The 21974-nt window shown below is 36.6% G+C and overlaps 1 protein-coding gene across 4 annotated transcripts in view; it reads left to right on the forward strand.

Annotated features, from left to right (window-relative positions):
- The window catches only part of LOC131061665 (uncharacterized), a 93862-nt gene extending 86149 nt beyond the window's left edge, over nt 1-7713 (forward strand). The window contains exons 11-14 of one of the 4 annotated variants that reach the window (XM_057995479.1): nt 835-898; nt 2754-2862; nt 3259-3303; nt 7539-7713. In XM_057995479.1, coding sequence (XP_057851462.1) covers nt 835-898; nt 2754-2858 — 169 coding nt within the window. In that variant the 3' untranslated portion in view covers nt 2859-2862; nt 3259-3303; nt 7539-7713. Of the gene's footprint in view, nt 1-834; nt 899-2753; nt 3370-7538 lie in introns of those variants that run through there. The other 3 variants (XM_057995478.1, XM_057995477.1, XM_057995476.1) reach the window with 3 other exon arrangements.
- Nucleotides 7714-21974: the final 14261 nt, after the last annotated feature.

Consider the following 21974-nt stretch of genomic DNA (forward strand, 5'->3'; position numbering starts at 1 on the left):
ACTGAATGAATGATTAATGATGTGAAGTTTGTGTTTATTTATATGTGGAGCAATAGTCTTAATCATGTCGGCTTGCCTTTATAAATTAAAGTCCTTTAATTTATTAACCGAAATGCATAAGGATAGGGTTGGCCCTATGTTGGCGTGTTAGCTTGTATGTAAGTAGTGTGGAGATGTAGTGTGGGGTCTTCTTTAGATGCCGTGGGGTATAGGGCCCAGCCCTACACGTTGGGAAGGGGCTGGCCCCCTTGGGCGGATTGCAATGTTGTCCAAGGCAATTGGATTCCGCCATTCCCTAATTATAATCAACACATATCTGTATCTGATATCGTATCCGTATTTGTATCAATATCCATGTCCATGCAACTTTGCTAGGAAGCCTTCCAAATTTCAATGGATGGGTGGGGAGTGGCCTCTAAGTTTTAAATGATGAGACATCAGGGTAAAGAACTTAAGGGTACACTTGCTTCCATTATAAGAAAACTAAATATCAAACTTTTATATTATAACCTTTAATTGTACAAGTAAATAAAATGCAATTTTCAGTTAGCATTTATAAAATAAAAAGCAAAGAGGTAAGTTGTGTAACTGCTTTGGATGTAAATGAATGCCTCTTTTGGGAAGCCATCTAAACCTTGTCGGGGAAGATATGCTTGAATAAATTTATATGGTTGTCTTATTTATGCATTCAGCCCCTACTCAGGCGTCTATTTAAGTTATCATTCTCTGTTGCTTGAGTTTAAATTTTGTAGTTTTCAGTTTTTAATACAAGGCATTATAATGAATGTTGGTCTATGTTTTTTTGACTATTGTTCTTGTAATTTATCTAAATAGGCATGAAGGAAAGCCAGAGGAAGTCTTGAATCCGAAGAAGAAGCAGTTGGAAAAGATCACACCGGTAAATACAATTATCTTGCAAAACAGTGATATTTAGCACGTACTGATTAGCTAAATTTACAACTATGCTCTCACTCCACAAGCAAAATCAAGCAAGTTTTCAAGTTTTTTTCGTTAGTATTGCCAAATACTTTGTGGAAAAGCCAGAGCACATTCCTGTCTTACATCGGTATCCCACTGTCTCTCAATAGTACTTAAAGCTATAAAACTTAGTTGTTTATATCCTCTCATATTCAAGAAGTACTCTTATTAAATAACCTTGTTAACATCAAATAATGTTAAAACGACACCAACAGATCTAGTTTTTCAATGCCTCTACAGACAAATGACTGCAATAGCTTTCTAGTATTTCTGTTAACCATCTACCCAACAACTATATGCTGACGAAACAAATCACATATTATATTACAATCCTCTCATGGTTTTACAATGATTTGACAATCTATCAAATATAAACTTTAAACCGAGGTCTTTGGGACTTTACAAATTTTTTGCTCATATGTTACAATCCTCTCATGGTTTTACAATGATTTGACAATCTGTCAAATATAAACTTTAAACTGAGGTCTTTGGGACTTTACAAATTTTTTGCTCATATGAGCATCAAAGCAAGACCATTACAAGCTTTTGAAAGCACAACCACCAGACTAATATCAGCTCCTTGAGCAACCACACTAGGAATCACCTATGGAGGACCAAGAGTCACAATTTAGAAATTCACTTATTTAGAAAACACCTCCACATTAGGAGCCAACTATGGAAGACCAAGAGTCACAACTTAGAATTCCATATTAGATGTCCCATTGTGATTTGAACTTGGGTCTCCACATTGAGAACTTAAAGCTTTAACCAATTAAGTTCAACTCCTTGGACAATTTTAGGCTCCTTTTGCAAGTAGTCCTGTTGTTATAAGTGTTGGCTCCTTAGAGTTTGTCTATAATCACACACATTGAATATTGTAATTGTGATGAATGATTGGACGGGATCAGAATCTGCATGACACTGCCATGATTACCATCCATTAGAATTTATTGTTAACATAGGCCCTGAACAGTAATTGGTATCTAAATTTCTCCTTTTTGCTGACAGACACACTTGTATGTTTCTTTGGGCAGTATAGATCACTAGAAGGAATTTTTTGGTTTTCATTTTTGTGAAAGGTACCTGGAGTTAAGGGACCCCCAAAACCAGCTGGACTTTTATACTTACTCGAAAAATTGTATAACATCTGAAATAAAATTCATCATGTCCTTCAAAGCTCAAGACAAAAGGGATGCTCATCGTCAAAAATCTTTTGGCCTGTTTATTCATTGCTTCATCCATTATTGGTTAGAATTTGGTGAGTTCCATAAAATACAATTTCTACCATTTGACCAATGCCTCAGCCCTCAACTTACAATACCATATTCCATAGAATTCAGTTGGGTGTATATTCATTGCCCAGATGACCCTTTTTTTAAAAAAAACTTTCTTTTCTACAGTGCAATGTAACTATCTAGGTTTGTACTGAAAGAGACACACAGGATAGCCTATGACATGGTTGATCAGGTGCAGAAGATTGTAGATGCCCAAAAGGCTTTATTAGCTAAAGAGCGATTTTAATTTTCTTTAGATATTATAATTGATTTTGATCTTTCCTTAAGTTAAAATCTATGTAAAAAGCACAATTTTTACAAAGAACACTGTTGTCTTTCCAGTTTTAAAAGAAGCAAATTGTGTTACAATCTTCACTCTACTAAAATAGAAGTAATTTGATGTTCAGAGAAATATATTTCCTGTCATATTAAGCAATTCAGAGAAAAATATATGCTAAAAACTAATGTACTTTTATTGACGGAATTTTTCATCTTATGTAGCACTTATTCACTGATGATAAGGGTGTGGCAACATACAAGGGAGTGCCTTTCATGACATCTGCTGGGCCCTGCCATTCGTCTCTTTCAAATGCAGGAATCAAGTAATAAGGTGATCCATTTCCTGCACAAGTGCCTTAGCGGTGTTATCAGATGGGTTTCAACTCACCATTGTTTGAGACTTGAGTATCAGCTGAGTTGAATTTCCTTGAATATACTTTTTTTGTAAGATTCAGTATATAATTTCTACTCATCCCAACCTTATAATTATTAACATCTAGCCAAGCAAGGAAGCTCTTCAATGACCAGACAATGAATGACTTGCATTTTCATTTGCGTGTTTAATTTGTTTAGAGTCCCCATGCTTGGCAGATGCTTTATTTGGGGGTGTGTAATATGTTAAATGATGGATTAGATTCTATCCACACATTCTAAGGCCCTTTCAAGTCTTATTGATCTTCACCCAACCAGGCAAGATAGACATAACAATGGTTCTGTTACAATGCAGGACTTCTCTGCTTGGTCCTTCAACACATGGCTCGTGTCCCTTCAGGTTATTGTTTCTATCAAAGTTAACTGTTTTTTGGGAAAGGAAAATATATTTTCTGTTATTGGTGTAGGGTGAGGCTAGTGCAAAAATTCATTAGAGTAGTGCATAATGGGCGATCTTCAAGAAATTCGACATTTATCATATATATTATGATATTCTGTCTTCCAGGAAATTCAGTAACAGTCCTCTATGGTATCCAATAGTCTGACCTCAAAATCTGTACTGACATTAGTTATAAATTAGCTCTGTACTGGCTACAGTGACTGCAAAGTACATTATGAATCCTGGGACCAATACATAAAGCAAAATATGGTTCATCTGATTGCATAGTCACCAGGTTCGGCCGAATTTCATCCTTGAAGTTCGAATTTTTCCGAACATTAAAACATGCAATAAAAATCGTTGAAATTCGTTGAAGTTCGATTGGCCAAAATTCGTTAAAAATTCGCAGGAAACAGGCAGAGGTGTTTTTTTTGCTGTCGGCAGATAACCAGTTCGCTATTGCTGTCGGGAGGTACGAGGGCTGCGAGTCAATGGTTGACGCAATGCTTGCTGCCGGTAGGGTTTTAGACGGCCGCATCGGGAGAAAGAGGATATAGGTAAATTTTAAAACTAAAGAAACTTCATAAAGTTGCCCGATAAATGTGAACCTTTATTAAACATTTAATATTATTAAACATCTAATATAAGTTGTTGCCGGATAAAATGTTAAATAATATTAAAATTTAATATAAATGTTTTGATTAAGTAAAAACAGGTATTTGAAAGGTACCCGAACCTTTTACAAGCCAGGAGAACAGAAAAGCATAAAAAAGTGCCTGATCACTTCAAAAAGTCAAAATGAACCCACCGGATGGGCACAGCTTAAAACATCATTACATAATTACATAAAACTCGGAATAGACAACAACAGGAAAGCAAAAGTCAACAAAGAGACAGAACCAAGGACAGCAACTGGAACTAAATACTATTCAGGATCTCCTCAGCGTGAACAACCATTTGTTTCATGTTGTTTGCTGAGGTCTTCATATCCTCCAGCTCACGACCTTCGATGTTGACCTTATTCTTTGTGTTGGCTCTGGTCCTCCTTTCATGACCCTTCTTGTTCACCTTCCTTCTCTACATTGTTCTCGTACCTGTTGATAAAGATGTTCATGTTGTCTACCGAAGATTTAAGAATTTGGAAATTTTGATCAGCAAGCTGCTTGACATTGCGCTCCAGCTTGTCAATTCTGCTGCCAAAATCTTTCAGTTGTTAATATAAATGTTAACTAATAATGTTGTTAATATATAAAATTTGATAAATTTAAATTAAAATATATAAATTAAATATTGTTTATTCTAATATTTTTAAAAACTCAAATTTATATAAAGAGAATTTAATGATGATTTTTTTTTCGAATTTTTACCTCTTTTCGAATTTCATCTGCGGTGAATTTTTGACAAAAGAACATCTTTGCAATCACGAAAGCATATGTTTCCTATGGTTTATATTTTATAAATATGTCATCTTTTTGATTTCAAATCTATTTATCAATGTTAAACTATTTAGGCAATTTTATAGATATATTACATATATTTATTAAAATTTTTTAAAAATTACATATGGTGAATTTAATTCGAATTTTATACATTTCGAATTTTCTCCTCATCGAACTTCATTCGAATTTCAAAGCTGTCGAACTTCGAATTCGAATTCGAACCTGGTGACTTAGGGTATTATTATTACTGGTCATTGGTCAGATACAGTGTAATCGAGCTTGCATCCAATGTGTAGAAACTAGGCATCGACTTATGTTTTCAGCTATAAACTGACTTCCTTGGATTATGTTGCATCAAGCATCTTTGTGTCCTTGAGAGGGAACATTATTAGATACTTGGTTGCAATAATATTCAGACTGCTGTTCATTTTGAGGAAGTTCTTTTTTCCTTAATAAGGAGGATAGTCATTTTGCAGACATCCTATCAGATCAGAGGATAATATCTAGCTGTCTTTTTCCACACTGTGTTATCATTTCAGGTTTGGATTTTCTAGAAAGAAACAGAGGATTTTGCTATGAAAACTTTCTCCATGGATCTCTTCACTGTGGAGGAGGCCATTAAAACATCAAGGTTTATTGTCATCTCCGATTGAACTAAAATCATTGTTGATCCAAACCATGAGAATCCCTTTTGAAGACCCCAGTTTGGTCTTTTTATTAAGGACCTATATTCATATGTACTAAGTTATGAGTTGCATTCCCGAGTGCCATTTGCCTGATTGATGTATGTTGTATTTTTGAACTAGATTACTCATACTTGCTTTTGCTTTAACTTTTTAGTACCTCACATTTTAGAACATGAATCTTGTGTTATTCATTGTTGGGATTTTAGCTAAACTTAGTAGTTTCTCAAGTACATGTCTACAAAATTTTGTAATGACCTGGATTTGTTGTGATTTTGCCTTTGGAATTTCATCTCTTTTTTGCTGGTGTTGTATTCCTAGTATTTAGCAGTTGCTGAATTCTCTCTCCTTTGGTTTTTATTCTTAGTTTCTAATGTTTTGCAGTCTTCTATTATGAAAGTCTCCTCTATCTGACTCTTTAATGTCTAGAGAAGCTTCCTTGTAGGATGGTGCACTTGTTTCTTGGTAAGAGAAGGCATTCAAGGGATTTCCTTTTTCTTTTTTAGAGGTTGACTAAACGTGACACTTATTGTTGGTTGTTCTCTTTAGCTTGCTTGTTGACTCTTTTAAGATTATGTTTTGATTGTTAATTATCTTGTATAATAACTTGAAACTTATTTCGGGAGTACATCACATTCAATTTTTGTCAAAGGTCTTGTTTGGCATGTTATCTTCATGATTCTAGCTTTTCTTATCTCTTGATTTTGTCAGCATTTTACTAGCTTGTAGTGGTCCTGCAAATACATCGGATCCATTCTCATACTTGTGTTGCAGGTATCCAAATGTATGTCGTCCCCTGATGCTACATCTGTAGCGACATTTTAATAATCCATAGGCTACTGACAAATATGATCTGTCATCTTTGTTTGAAGCACATAAGAGCTCCTATAAGCTAACATGCGTGGGAATTGAACAATTTAATTCGATAGAGTAAAGAATAGAATTTAGATCAATCAAATGGCATATCCGTAGTTGGTGAAGCCAGTTGTCCATTACTTCATAAAAGACCAAACCCTTTTCATCATTTTTGTTTTTAAAATTGTAGTGCCACACTACTACTCACACCACAGCCATGCTTAACAATTTCACTTTAACCAATGAAAGAAGTTAGATGATTAGTTCCCCAATTGTGTTTTTTACATGTGGGTTACATGCAATTTCTTTATTAAAAAATGTGTGTACACTGCATTTTTTGAGTTCGGCTATTTTTCTAGTGCTGCATATTTTGTTCGCACAATGAATCTTTTCCACTTCCTTTTTGGAACCAATTTTACTATAAAAAACAGGTATATGTCTTGAAGTCATCACTAAACGCTGCGAAACAAGGTGGTTTCCTTGCAACAAATTGAATTAAAAATAAAAATAAGTGGTCAATAGAATTATATTTTTTTAAAGAGGAAATCCATACAAAAGATTAAGCTTGAGACAAATCTCTACATCACAGATAGGGTTATCTAGACGAGTTTGTTTTGGTATAATTTTGTTCTATTAAGGAAAGAGCGACAAAATTAAGAATTGAGCTCATGTTTTTTGTTCTATTTGTTCATTAGACTCTGTGGGAGAGTAATTTAGAACCCTTTGCACAGGTCATTTGCTCACGCTTAGCATAAATCTAGCCATTTGAGGTCACGTTATGTTCTTAATATAGGAGACTACTTCATGTTTGAGAACAGCAGTCAAGAATGTTGAATAAGTAAATTGATTTAAAGGAGGAAACCTAGTAAACTGTTGTAGATGTGCTTGCAAAATCTACGATATTTTTGAAGGCTCATATTGATCAATTCAATCACAAAAACTTGTAAGATAGTGAAGATGAAGAGACATAACTAATGTTTTTTGGATTTTTTTGTGTGGGGTTCATTTAGGGCAAATATTTTAGATCTCATTTTCTTTGTATTTGATCTATTTGCTTGCTTTAATTCCATATAACTATTCCATTAATAAGCGTACGATAAGTGTTAAAAGGGATTACAAATTTAGTAATTGTTCTTAATATAAGTTGAATTAGAATTCATTTGTATGCAATAAAAAAAGTTTGACATACTTATTTACCATAAAATTGTCTTGTTGATAGGAAAGGTGATTTGTTGGCAGTAACACCAAAATGAATGGCATGGAACTTGATAAATGAGCATTGTCTGCATGTATGTGAGGATGCATACAATGGCATGATGAATATACAATGTAAATGGTAGCTACAAAGCTGTAAAACAAACATCATTTTATTAGAGCATGGAACATTGGGTTAACACATAAGTAATTGTAACTTTGTGTTGTTAAATCAGTCATTAGAACATGCAAGTCGATTGCATATAACCCCCCTTTAAAATGCATGCTAACATTATCTCTTCACTTACAATCAAACCTACAAATGATATAGAAATGTGTTAAGAATCATGTAAAATGTTAAACCAATTTCTCTACTATGATATTAACTCTTATGGCCAATTCCTCCCCTTCCCCCTCTCCCCTCCTTCCCCCAAAAATAAAATATGATTGATTAATATAAATTAGATGCTATGCTTAATTGTGCTATTTTAAGGTGTTTCTTACTAGCCCAAAATTGCTAATGTCATAATAAATATGCTTCAATTGATGACAAGATCACTCATAATTTGTTGTAAGAGACCAATTTGTGTATATAACCATTACTATGGGGTCAAAGGGCATTGAAAAGATTGACAAAAATTGAAAAGATTAAATTTATCAGTCATTTGTTTGGTCTAACAATTGGAGTGTGGTACTGTTGGTTAACAGATTTATCACCCAACTCTATATTCTCATGCCCACAAAGGTGACAAATGTAACCACAGTTGAATCAGTCTCAAACATCTATCATCTATTGATTGATTCTTTGCTTATTTTACAAGGTGGCAACTACCTTCATAAGACTTTCAACAAATAATAAACCATTCATAATTGCTTTTAATCGGAAAACAAACGAAGGAAATGTTTTTAACCAGAAAGCTTCAGAAAGGCATACATACAACATGAATTGTACTATTTTTGAATTTTCCAATCCTAAATAAACCAAAAATCACCAAAAATCACTAATCATTTACAAATAATGCTTTTGCAGCAATAGAGGTACTTAATTGTTCACTTTCCAATATAGATCATTCATCAATAAACTGTACAACACAAACAAAAGGAATTCATTCACCACAACTCAAAGATCATGGATGTCTGAAACCACTAGTGTCTTTCTATATTGAAATTAATTGAAAAACAAAAATATACTTAATAAAACATAAGTTTTGCTCTAATGAGAAAATCAAAGTTTGCCCAACTATATAAAGCTTAAAAAGTAACGGTTTTTTGAAGACAACCGTTATTTAAAACTGAGTCTTTTAAAAAAGGCATTGAGCCAATATCAAGAAAAGCAATAAAAACTATAAAATCACAACCGCTGCTACAACTTCAAAATTTTGATTGCCAATAACCTCCACCTCTTTTTGATCACATGCTACCTCTTGAGCTTTAATTCTTTGCCTGTATTTTCGGTAATCGTTGATGACTGTAGTAATGCTTGTATCCCTTGGTGGCTGTGACCTGCAACCTTGTCTTCCACTTAGAAAGTGATTTGTCTGTATCAACCAGGTTTTTGTGTATGCCATTAACTTCAAAGGCTACTGTGTAAGTTTGTAGATGGCTCAACCTCTTGAACACCTTTGGGGAAATGGTTTGAGGATCTCTGATTTCTTTCTAATAGGTCTCCTTGAACTGATCTAGCATTTGATTAAGCTCACGTACATTATCCTCAAATCCATCCATCAGATCGACCTTCAAAGCATTAAAATTATCCTTGATCTTAACTAGGTCTTCAAAGTACTACCTGAGTGCTTTATTAATGTCACCTATGTAATCATCATAAATTTTTACTTTCCAATCCAAAGCCTCAAGCCAAGTAGGGTCGATTTCTTTAGGATGCTCCACCAATTTTTCAGTCACCAATGTAGCATGACTCATTGAAAGGAGCTCTGCAACCTCTCGGGCAAGCTCAAATATATTGCCATGCTCCTTCTGGACTTGTTGTAACTCAACTACCAATTCTTTCCTCTTATTTAGCACAATTACATACAATCTCCTAAACTTGGTGACATAAATGACAACACCCTGAAACAATTCATCCATCCACTCAGTGACAATCTTGGCGTATTCGAGATTGCTCTAAATTTTTTACATATTATTAGGGGCAATTCCCTACACACTTGAACTTGAGGCTTCCCTTGTGATAGGATTTATAAAAGATGAAATGAAATCCTTCAATGACTGCACTTGAGACTATAAATCCAAATTTTCTTTCTTTTGCTCCTTTGTTCTTTTAATTAGTGCATTCACTGAAAAATCAACATGATAAACATCTCCTTCCAGGGTAGAAGGTTCTATATCCACATGACTGATTTTGTAATCATTCCCTGTTATTTCACCTTCGTTCATATCCTTTATGGGGTCAACGATTTCTAATAGCTGGTGACTAGACACAGAATCAGAGATGATTCGAGACATCCTCTTCACCTTCTTGGGCTTGTGGGAACTCTGCAACAACAGGGCGATTGTATCAAATTCACCGGTGGTAGATGTGGCGGTTTTTCTCTTCTACACTTCTGTTTTCAGCCAGGTTGGAGAAGTTTTTTCAAGTTTTGAGTCTCTATTAGCAGTACTCACAAGAGTATTTTGAACAAGAGAGGAAGAAATTTCCAATAAATCAGAAAATGAATTATCATTAATTATCTGATGGTAAATGCCCTCAGAATCAACAAGTGATGTCTTCCCTTTTGACGACACAACCTCTTCATCCTGCTCCTAGGCTGATTTGAGTCTGGCTCTAATTTCCTTGGGTCTTTCCCCATCACCACCAGATTGTGAGCCTTGGCTAGGCAATTTAGTAGCAGGTTTGTCTGTTGACACCTGGACAGAAGTAGCCGAGACAACCACTTTATCTATGCGAGATGATGATTTCTGACCTTGTGAGGGGTTAACATGTTGTCTCCACTTTCCATTCAACCAATCATATGTTCTTCTTAACACAAAAGTTGTACGGGCCATCAAATTTGAGAGCTCACCTTCTGACCAATCAATCCCAGGTGGAGTCTTGTCAGCAAGAGTGTGATATTCAGGGTCAAGGATGACCTCATCTTCCATCGCATTATCAGGATTATTAAAAGAAATGCCAAAAGCATGAATTTGTTGAAGAGTGAATCTCATGAAACTTCTTTTAAACACCTCAGCATTGTCAGAACAGTCTTCCCAAAAATCTTCAATATCTGGCCGGTGCACATAGTTCTTGGGTCCATACAAGCAACACTTTGCATAACCTTTGTTGTCAAAACTATCCCTCACAGGCAAGGAATGAAAGTGAAATTCTTCTAGGGTTTTCTCGACTCCTTTTGCAACACTCTTTGTTTTACAAGAAAAGTGAGACATTGACAATGGGAAAGGATATCCTTTTTTTCCCATATTCAAATATTTGACATCAACCATGGCCATCAGCCGACAAACCTCCAAGAATACAATAAAATCAATAGGAAAACAAGGCAACTTTAACGGAGTTTCTTCAAAACCCCTAATTTTGAGATACGTGAATTTGTCAAATTGGGTGTAGAAACTTTCTAATTCCATCACAAAGGTAGTGGCCTCATGGGAAATGCACAATCTGGGATTTCCTTCCAGCTCCTTAACAAGTCCCATTAGGAAGACATCATTTACACGGGAAAAGGTTTGCATGCCCATCGACATGGTGAGCTGGAGAATTTTTTTGAAAATAGGTATACATGCAGAGGGAGGGCATTGTAATTCCAACCCAGGCCAAACATATTCTTGACTGGCTAGAACATATACCAAGTATGGACACATGCTAAAGGCCAGAGACTATTGAAAACTCCTTGATTGCTCATTTAAGTGGTAACTAACTATAGAGGCCCAATTGATAGAATTTTGCGGACTGCAAATTACTAAAATGAAACGACACATCCAAAATTCAAAAGAGTCAACATGGGCGTTTCCCACTACACGTTGCAATAAGGCAATAATTTCTAAAATCTTATACCTAAAATGTATTCTTTTTAGTTTGGAGGGCAATTGAGACTTACCTCCTCTTTCGGATTTCAACCAAGACTTGGCATTGCAGTTTTTGCACCAGTTTTCATGAGCTCGGAAATATTCTTCACCGAGAAGAAATTACATGTCTTCGAAGGCTTTTTTCTCAAAGAGGCATAGAGCACGTGAAACACTTTTATAGTTAATTTGTTCAATGACTTTTCTATCCTCTTTTTGAATTTCTTGTGTCATTGGGTTGTATCTTTTAGAACACACAACAATTAAGTACACACAGGGCACGACATGTGGAAAACCAATTGCATAGGCTAAACCACTCTGAAAGATTTTATCTCGCAATGGGGTCCTTTCTTTCTGTTCGAGATCTCACAAGAACTCTCCTAGGTTCAAGAACTCAATCTTTGTGTTCTTAACTCCCACCCAATGATTTTGAATCCCGCTCTGCATGGGCTCGAACTAGATAGCTCACATCATGAAAGCACAAGTGAACAATGAAAGTTGGTTCGAAAAACATTCACCACCCTGTCGATGTACCCATATGATGTGACATGCCTTCAATGCTGCATTTATTTCGCCGCTTTGAAAAGGGTTCCTTCATCTGCATGTTCCTGCTTACAAGGCAAATCAAGGTTAGTCCGTACAATTGACTCAACATGGTGGTGACACCTCGAAATCCGAGCAAGACTTCACAAGTCGCTCGGTCGCGAAGGACACAAACTTCAAAACTTTGGTTGGGGTTTTTCAGACTTTTGACAACATTCGCGTGAGCAAACAAAATACAAGACAAAGAGAAAGGTCGGGTGATCGGGGGCTTTTTTAAATCTACAACTCCACGACCACGGTTAGAGAAAGTGAACGATGTGCGACTAACTTCATAAGTACACAAGGATCGCGATTTAGCACTTAAATTATTGAGGCGAACAAATAGAACCTTGTGAAATGAACATGGAGGGAATCAAGTAAGTCATAATCTGAATTTTTAAAGGGTAACATTGGCTCTGAAAGGGGACAAGGACTAACAGGATGTAGAGGATCCAGATTAACTTGACAAAAACCTTATTCAATGGGCAACATAGTCAAAAACAAGGCACAACAAACCAAACAAATGGGAAAGCAAAACTATGTACAAAAGACAACAAAACACCTCAACATATGGTTTTCAAATCTTGCCCATTATAGGCAAGAGGTAATGGATTACCATCTAGATAGTTCAACAGAAAAGTATTATCGGCAAGAACTTGCCTAATCTTGCAGGGTCCCTTCCATAATGAATCAAAATTTTTATGTGCACCTTTTGACTCCCATCTTCTATCCTAGAGGAGGACTGAGTCTCCAATTGTAAAACTCCTATTTCTGGCCCGTTTGTCAAGTATCTTCTTCACCATTTGCTGGTATTGGGCAATTTTATCTACCACTACATCCCTTTGCTCTTCCAACTTGTTCAAATACATGATTCTTTTCTCCACTGCAGATTGAAATTGCTCGTCCTCTGTAGCTTTCTACAAACCGAGTGTTGAAAGTTCCAATGGTAGCGGTAAGGCACTTTCCACTCCATAGAGTGATTGAAAAGGTGACAAGCCAATAGCTCTTTTATACGTTACTCTATCAACCCACAGAGCGTCATACAACTTTTTATGCCATCCTCTCTGATTTTTGTCTAGTAGTTTCTTAATGATGGAGACTAGATTCTTGTTACTAGACTCGGCTTGTCCATTGCATTGGGGATAGTAATCTGATGAATGTGCAAGACTTGTGCCATTTTCATAACAAAATAAAGTGATCTCAGGAGAATAAAATAACTAGCATTATCGGTGACCAGTTTCTTAGGCACCCCAAATCTTACCAGGATCTTCAGGAAATTACATACCACCTCAAAAGAAGTGCTCTTCACAGGAATAGCTTCTACCCATTTAGTAAAGTAATATGTGGTTGTTAAGATATGGGTGTGTCTGACACTAGAATTAGGATGAATTGGGTCGATAAAATCCATACCCCATTGTTGGAAAGGTTCATCAATGACCACGGGTCTCAGAGGTAAGGCAGCTAGATGAGGTCTACCGGTAAACATCAGACACTTTACATTTAGAAACCCATTCATATGCATCCTTGAACATTCCGGGCCAATAAAACTAGTGAAGGATCTTGAAGGTTGTCATAGAGGCTGAATAATGACCTCCACATGCTTCACTATGAAAGAATTCTAACAACTTCCTTTGTTGTTTTGTATCAACGCATCTAAGGAAAGTACCATCTACTCCTTTCTTGTAGATTCCCCTCCCAAATAATATACTTACTTGCCTTAAGTTTCAAATTCTTTCTCTCCTTGGGGGACACATGCGAAGGACAATCACCATATGTTAAGAAATACGAAACATTTGAGAACCACTCATCTGTTGTGCTAGTAAACAAAACCAAGAGGAGATTCTCTTCTTCAGTAGGCCCACCTTTTGCAATCATCTTAGCCAGACCCTTCCCTCTAACCAAATTAGCTGGTTGGATGACTACATCATACTCTTGCACCTTGGCTATCCAAGACCCTCTTTTGTTACAACCAATCTCTTGTTGGGTAAGGATACTCTTTACAGTGGTTTCGGGCACAAAGACGACAACATGAGAATGCAAAATGTAAAACCTAAAACTTTTCAAGGCCTTTACCACAACATAGGCATGTTTTTCAAGAGGAGAATTTTTCAGTTCATACTTTTTGAGCAAAATACTCATAAAAGAAATGGGGGCTTCATTACCTTGTTCATTCTTCCATAACAATATGGTTGATAAGGTATTTTCTGATGCATAGCAGTATATTCCAAAGTCGGTGAAATCAGGGTGTATTAGTGTCGGTGCGTTTGCAATTACCACCTTTATATCCTCAAAAGATTGTTTCCCTTCAACGCTCCACTTGAAAACATGATGATTTTTCATCATTTTTGTTATAGGTTTTGTTAGCTCAGCAAAATTAGGAACAAACTTCCTCAAAATGTTTACCTGGCCAAAGAAATACCTAATGCCATCTTTGTTCGCAGGGAAGCTTAGTTGCATAATCGCCTTTACCCTCTCAGGGTCAATTTTAATCCCTTCCCTTGAAACAACATGGCCCAAGAGTTTACCTTTAGTTACAACAAAAACAAACTTCTTAGGGTTTAACGAAATACCTTTCTCCCAGCATCGCTGTAAAACAACTTCTAGGTCATGCAAGTGATTAGCTCTTTTTTTGGGGAATATTGTCAGGTCATCTAAACAAATCACTATAATTTGATTTTTTAAATCTCCAAAAGATATATCCATAGCTCTCTAAAGGTTGCTCCTGCATTAATAAGGCCAAATGTCATTCTGTGATAGGCAAACACACCAATGGGAGTAGTAAAGACTGTCTTATGCTTATCTTCTGGGGCTACTTCAACCTGGTTGTACTCTGAGAAGCCATCTAGCATCGACATCATTTCAGAGCCAACAAAAGTCTGCAAAATATGATCCATGATAGGCAGAGGGTAGTTATCTTTTAGAGAAGCCTGATTCAAATTCCTGAAATCAACTCATATCCTTATCTCTCCATTCTTCTCCCTGACAGGAATTATGTTGGTTAGCCATGTGGAGTGATGGATGGGATAAATGATTTTCGCATTTCGCATCTTCTCAATTTCATTGAAGATTACATAAGCTATTTTAGGGATATAGTTGCGTTGCTTTTGTCTAAATGGCACAACACCAAGCTTCAATGGGATTTTGTGTTGGAAGTTGCCATTTCTAAACTTCTTCAAATCAACATAACTACAAGAAAAGACATCTTGGTAGCATATCAATAAGGGGACAAACTTTTCTTTCTCCTCGGGAGAGCAGTACTTACCAATGCAGACAAATTTTGGATCATCTTCAGTCCCAATGTTCACTCGGTCATACTCAATTGAGGTCTCGAAGGGTTTTCTTTTCTGCTTCAAATACTGATCATGTCTATTAAATAGGCTTTCGAGAGAGACTAACCCCTTAGGTATCTTGTTTCGTTTTAGTTGCACAACTTCAACCTCTTTATCATCGGGGGTAATGATTTCCTCTTCTAACACCTCACAACTTTCATTATTACTTCTTTCAAAATAACAGTGGGGAAAGGAGTGGGATTTCTCAAAGAATTCGATGATCTGTTGATCATCATTGAACACTTGCCAATGTTCCACATTATCAAGGACACTAGGTTGGTATATGACTTCTACTTGAAATTTTTTATCAACAAAATCAGGATGAGGTAGAAGTAAAGAAGCTGAGATGACCAAGGAATCAACCCTAGTGTTCTGGCTTCTTGGAACTGATTCAATCGAGAAAGCATCAAACATCTCAATACAATCCCAAACTTTGTTTCTCTAGTGTCTTAGCCAACCATTCTTCACAGTATAGATCTTTCTCATTTGTTTAAAAATCAAGTCAACATCCCCCACAACCCTAAGCTGTTTGATCCCCTTTTCTTTGGTGAACCCTAAACCAAGTAGTAAGGCTTCATACTCAGCTGTGTTATTGGTATTGGCAAACTCCAACTTGAAGGCAAAAGGAAATTTATAACCATCAGGTGACACTAGAACAACACCTACTTCTGATTTGGCATGGGCACATCTTCCATCGAATTCTAGTGTCCACAAATCATTCATCAAATTGGGAGTAATTTGGTCTGCACTGTCACAGAGAGTCGAGGAACACATGTAGGTGCCTGGCTCAGTTTCTACAAACAAAATATCTGCCCTGGGATCCCCAGATTTCAATACTGTAAATTTGGCTATAGGCTCAAGGTTTAAATGCATCTTTTTCCCTTCAAGTGGGATTAGGGCATGAGACCAATTCATCTATATTTCGCCTCCCAAGTCTTTATAAAAGCTTCTACTTAGGAGCATTCCATAACTGGCAGGGATATCAATATATGGTTAACTTCACTCTCTTTTTAGGGAAAGCAGCTAAAGCTACCTGTTCGTCTTTTATCTGCCCTATGATTGGGACTATAGAGCCATCCATGGAGTAACATTTACCTTGAGAAGAGATAATGGACAAACTTAGGGCTTGTGCTACTTGAGCAGGCATCACATTTTCTGAAGCCCCAGAGTTGATAATACAATTGCTTAACTTGAAAGCAACAATGAATAGAGACACATATAAAGGTTCTAGTCTTGCAGAGAGGTCTTGCAAACAAGAAGGATCATTTTTAGAATTGGAGCAAACTTGTCCTTCAACACAAACTTCATTTTCACAAGAGAGCTGGGCATCACACTAGGATGATGGAGTTCTTTCCTTAACATACTTAACTAGTCTAACCAATTCTTTAGGGTTTAGTCTTAGATATTTATCTTGGGAAATCTAGATCTTAGTATTTTTACAAGACTCAATAATATCAAAAGAATTGGGGTTTAATACTGGAGTTCCCTGCTCCAATTTCTTTTGCTTAGTTAGAAGATATTTTGGAGTGCAAAAAGAGTTACTTTGTTCTCTCTTTGCATGCTGTGATCTGTGAACACAACACAATTTGGATCATTCACTTCAACTAACACATCTTCCTTATCACCACTCTCAGGTAGATACTCAAAGAAGTTTACACCAACATGTTTGGATGATCTAGGCTCTTCTACATAGGGTTCGATGACATGTTCACTTGTTAAGAGCATCTGTGTATACCTTATCATCTTTGGGCAAGTAGCTCCATCATGATCAGAAGTCAAGTGGAAATTACAATGATTTTGCATTCCTGAAGACGAAGAATAAGGCCCTTCAATTGCTAGCCTTTGGTTCGGGGTAGTTATAGACGTCTTATTTTGAGCTCCTTGGTAATTATAATCTCTTCTAGGAATATCTTGATAAGAAGTTGACGGACCCTTCCACATTTGCCTTTTCAAAGTGATGATATCATTCGCCAACCTCTGAATTACAGAATTAGTGGAGTTTACTCGTGAGGGTTTACCAATCTGCAGCTCTCTCTTTCGTTTCCCAACCACTATTAGGTCATCCTCAATTGCCACCGTCAAATTTTGAGCATCTTCTACATCATTTGAACCTTCCCTTTTAACGGTGAAACTTATGTCAGGTGGCAGGGTATTGATAAACGTAGCTTTCAACAAATGATCGCCAAGCCTCATATTTGTGGTGATTCTGTTACATAATTTATTGAATTTGGCTACAAAATCTCTCATGGTCTCATGCACTTCTTTCTTCATAGAGCTTAACTAGGCAACTAGGACTGAATCATCTTGCTGTTTTAAACCTATTTTCAAATTTCGTCCTCAATGCATTCCAATTGTTCATGGAACCATTAGGTAGAGAATAAAACCAATCTGCTGCAGGACCCATCAAAGATTCTACAAATAACTTCATAGCAACATCTTCGTGTTGCACTACCAGAATAGAGGATGCGGTAAAGAAAACTTTCAAGTGTTCATCGGAAGAAACTTTTTCATCTCCATTAAACTTAGGTATAATTTTCCCAGACACTCTTGGTAAATCATGAAGCTAAACTTCAGCCTTGAATGCGAGAGGACCTATGGTAGCACCCCATGGGACAGGTTGAGCCATGACGAAGGGATTATGAGTGGGAAAACAAACTTGAATTGGTAACATGGTACCTTGCAAGACAAGAATTTGACTAAGTGTATGTGAACTTGCAGGGGCAGGCCTACTAGACCTAGGAGGAGAAGATGGTATGCTAACAGACTTGATCCTTCTTGTGGGTGAAAAGGCTGAAAAGTTAATAGATTCCAAGAACTCAAAATCTTTGTCCACCACCCCTTTCTTTTTATCACTTCTAGTATATCTTTTGGAAGCCAGAATTTTACGCTCAAACAATAAGACTTAGAGTCGCCAATTTCTACTTACAATGGAAGATTTAATCAATTCTAGGGGTCGGCAAGGGAAGAACTTCATCTGCTAAAAATATCACGCCTTCTTGGGCAACATCTAAATGCACGACATTCTCCCCAAACTCTTCTTCTCTCTCCAAAACTTCGTTAACTCTGTGAAACTGGCGGTCAACTCTTCTTTGTTCCCAAGCAAGCCGTCGAAGACCTACAACTATATCTTCTTGATTATTAGTTATCCAATCCACATTAGGTTGCAAAATAGGGGCAACCCGCCTTGACAAAATCATGGCTAGCTACTACACAAAAAATCATAATACACAATAACGGGTTCTTTAGAGTCCCCAAAAGAGTCGACAAAAATCTGCTGGTTAACAGTCTTATCACCTAACTCTATATTCGCACACCCACAAAGGTGACAAATGTAACCACAATTGAATCAATCTCAAACAACTATCTACTAATTGTTTCTCTGCTTATTTTACAAGGTGGCAACTACCTTCATAAGATTTTCAACAAATAATAAACCATTCATAATTGCTTTTAACCAGAAAGTTTTAGAAAGGCATACATATAGCATGAATCATACTCTTTTTGAATTTTCCAATCCTAAATAAACCAAAAATCACTACAAAAGTATCATTCATAGATAATGCTTTTGCATTAACAGAGGTACTTAATCATTCACTTTCCAATACAGATCATTCATCAATAAATCATCCAACACAAACAAAAAAAATTCATACACCACAACTCAAAGATCATGGATGTCTGAAACCACTAGTGTCTTTCTATATTGAAATTAACTGAAAAAAAAAATACTTAATAAACATAAGTTTTTCTCTAATGAGAAAATCAAAGTTTGCCCAAAAGATCGTCAATTAAGTTCAAGTCCAACTATTTAAATCTTAAAAGGTAACGGTTTCTTGAAGACAACCGTTATTTAAAACCGAGTCTTTATTAAAAAAGGCATATGAGCCAATATCAAGAAAATCAATAAAAACTATAAAATCTAAATTGCTGCTCCAACTTCAGAATTTTGATTGCCAATAACCTCCACCTCCTGTGGATCACATGCTGCCTCTTGAGCTTTAATTCTCTACCTGTATTCTTAGTACCTGTTTATGACTATGGTAATGCTTCTATCCCCTGGTGTGGCTGTGATATGCAACCTTGTCTTTGACTTAGAAAGTGATATGTCTATATCAACCATGTTTCTATGTATGCTATCAATTTCAACTTCAAAGGCTACTGTGTAAGTTTGTAGATGGCTCTGCCTCTTGAACACCTTTGGGGAAATGGTTCGAGGATCTCCGATTTCTTTCTAATAAGTCTCGTTGAGCTGATCTAGCATTTGATTAAGCTCATGTACATTCTCCTCAAATCCATCCATCAGATCGACCTCCAAAGCATTAAAATTATCTCTGATCTTAACCAAGTATCAACAAGTGGTGTCTTCCCTTTTGATGACACAACCTCTTCATCCTTTTTGCAGGTTGATTTGAGTCTGGCTCCAATTTCCTCAGGTCTTTCCCCATTACCACCAGACTGTGAGCCTTGGCTAGGCAATTTGGTAGCAGGTTTGTTTGTTTGTTGATACCTGAACAGAAGTAGCCAAGACAACCACTTGATCTCTGCGAGATGATGACTTCTGACCTTGTGAGGGGTTAACATGCTGTCCCCACTTTCCATTCAACTGTTGGCATGATGATCATTTTTGTATTTGATGACTTTATGTGTTGTCATTGATGGCACACATATGTTTTGATTGTCATAGTTAAGATAAACTGGTATACTAGTAAGTCATATGTATTGTTAACTGGTATCTTATGTATGAAGAAGTCTAACCGGTATGAAGGTGTCTAAATCGATATATGTAGACAACCGGTATATGCAGTTATACCAGTTTCGAGATGCAACCGAGAGAGACAAGGAGGCGCATGGAGACAATCATCCAATATGATTTGAAGTGAATAGGTCAGTGAGTTTGATGCGGTCAACACTCAACCGGTATTGGTGTTCCAACCGGTTTCCTAGTTTGTGTGATGAGTTATCACCGGTTGTGATGTGTTACCACCAACCGACACTATGGCGGAGATTTGTGTTGTGTTAAGGAAGATTGTCTAGATTCACTGAACCTAGGAAATTGTGTCAAGGTTCAGGAGCTGACATGAAATCTAATGTCTATAAAAAGACATTGTGATGAGTTATTTTATAATGCAAGATACGAGTGATGTTATGAGTTGGAGTTGATGCAATTTGTTGAAGGAGTTGCAAAGTATGTCGGTGATGTAGTATGTGTGAGAAGAAAAGGATCTAAACAAGGAGAATGTGTTATTCTTAGATCATACCACTTGTTTTATAATCACTACAATAGTTAAATCCCTTAATCGGGTAAGCTCTAACATGCTTCATTGTAGAAATCCTCTAAGAAGGTGATTCATTAACTTGGATCTAAATCCTCCACTGAGGTTACCTTTAACTAGGTATAGCTCCTAATAGGGCTTGAGATCTTTAACAGGATCTGCTCCTAACAGAGCATTGTAGACCTTAACCTGTCAGTTACCTATTATGTAGATAGTTAACTTGTGAGTTCCATCTCACCGTAGTTTTTCCTAGTTGGGTTTTCCACGTATAAATGTTTGTGTTATGGTGAATGTTTTGATTGTGATGAATGCTTTTATAACACTTTGGATTACATGCAAAGTCATTAGTAAATTGGTTAAATGTTTTTACCGGTCTGCAATTAAAGTGTTATTGTTTTTGCTATCACTGATTCACCCCCCCTCTCAGTGCTTTATAAGTTTATCAACTGGTATCAGAGCCCTACTTCCTTAAGGCTTAACCGCTTGGAAGGAAACCCTAAAGCCATTATGGGGGATATGAGTTATTGAGAGATGGCTAGAGAACTTGTTGAAACTAGGGATGAGCTAGAAACCTTGAGAGGTAGATTCAAGGATTCCCAAGAAAAAAGGAAAGAACTCACTGAACAATTATTAGAGATCTCTGACAATAGCGCTTCAGATGAGGCGAACTTTGATGCACTGGTTGAAGAAGTGGAGAAACTGAATGGTGAGAAACTTAACCTAAGGAGAGAACTTGAAGCTCTTACAATCCGTATGATTCAAGAACTCGAAGCTAGGAGGGAAACTGGAGACTTGATCAAAGAGAAAGATTAATTAAATCCTTAAAGTCAAGCAGGCGAAGGCAACTTTGCATGAACATTGGTATGAGGAGAAAGAAGATAAAGAAGCATTACAGTCAGATCTTGAATTGGGAATGTCTCTTAGAGAGACCTTGATGAAAAGGATTGAAGATCTTACTAAAGATCTTACTGAAGCCAATGAGAAGCTTGATAAATTCAACAAGATCTCCTCTATGCTGGATGAACAGATCCAATCTCAAAGGATGAAAGGTGATACATCTGGGTTAGGATACAATACATCTGAGAAAGGAGAATCTTCCGGTACTAAGAGCAACATGCAAGAAGCTAAAACTGCTCCTAAGGCTAAGAAGCCTACCGGTAAGAAAGATTACAAACCTGTTTGCTTTAACTGTCTTAAACAAGGACATACTGCTAATGTTTGTAGAAGCAGATCTGATTGTAATACTGGTTATAGATCTAATACTAGGTA

This window comes from Cryptomeria japonica, chromosome 7, assembly GCF_030272615.1.
Source record: "Cryptomeria japonica chromosome 7, Sugi_1.0, whole genome shotgun sequence".
Classification (NCBI taxonomy): Eukaryota; Viridiplantae; Streptophyta; class Pinopsida; order Cupressales; family Cupressaceae; genus Cryptomeria; species Cryptomeria japonica.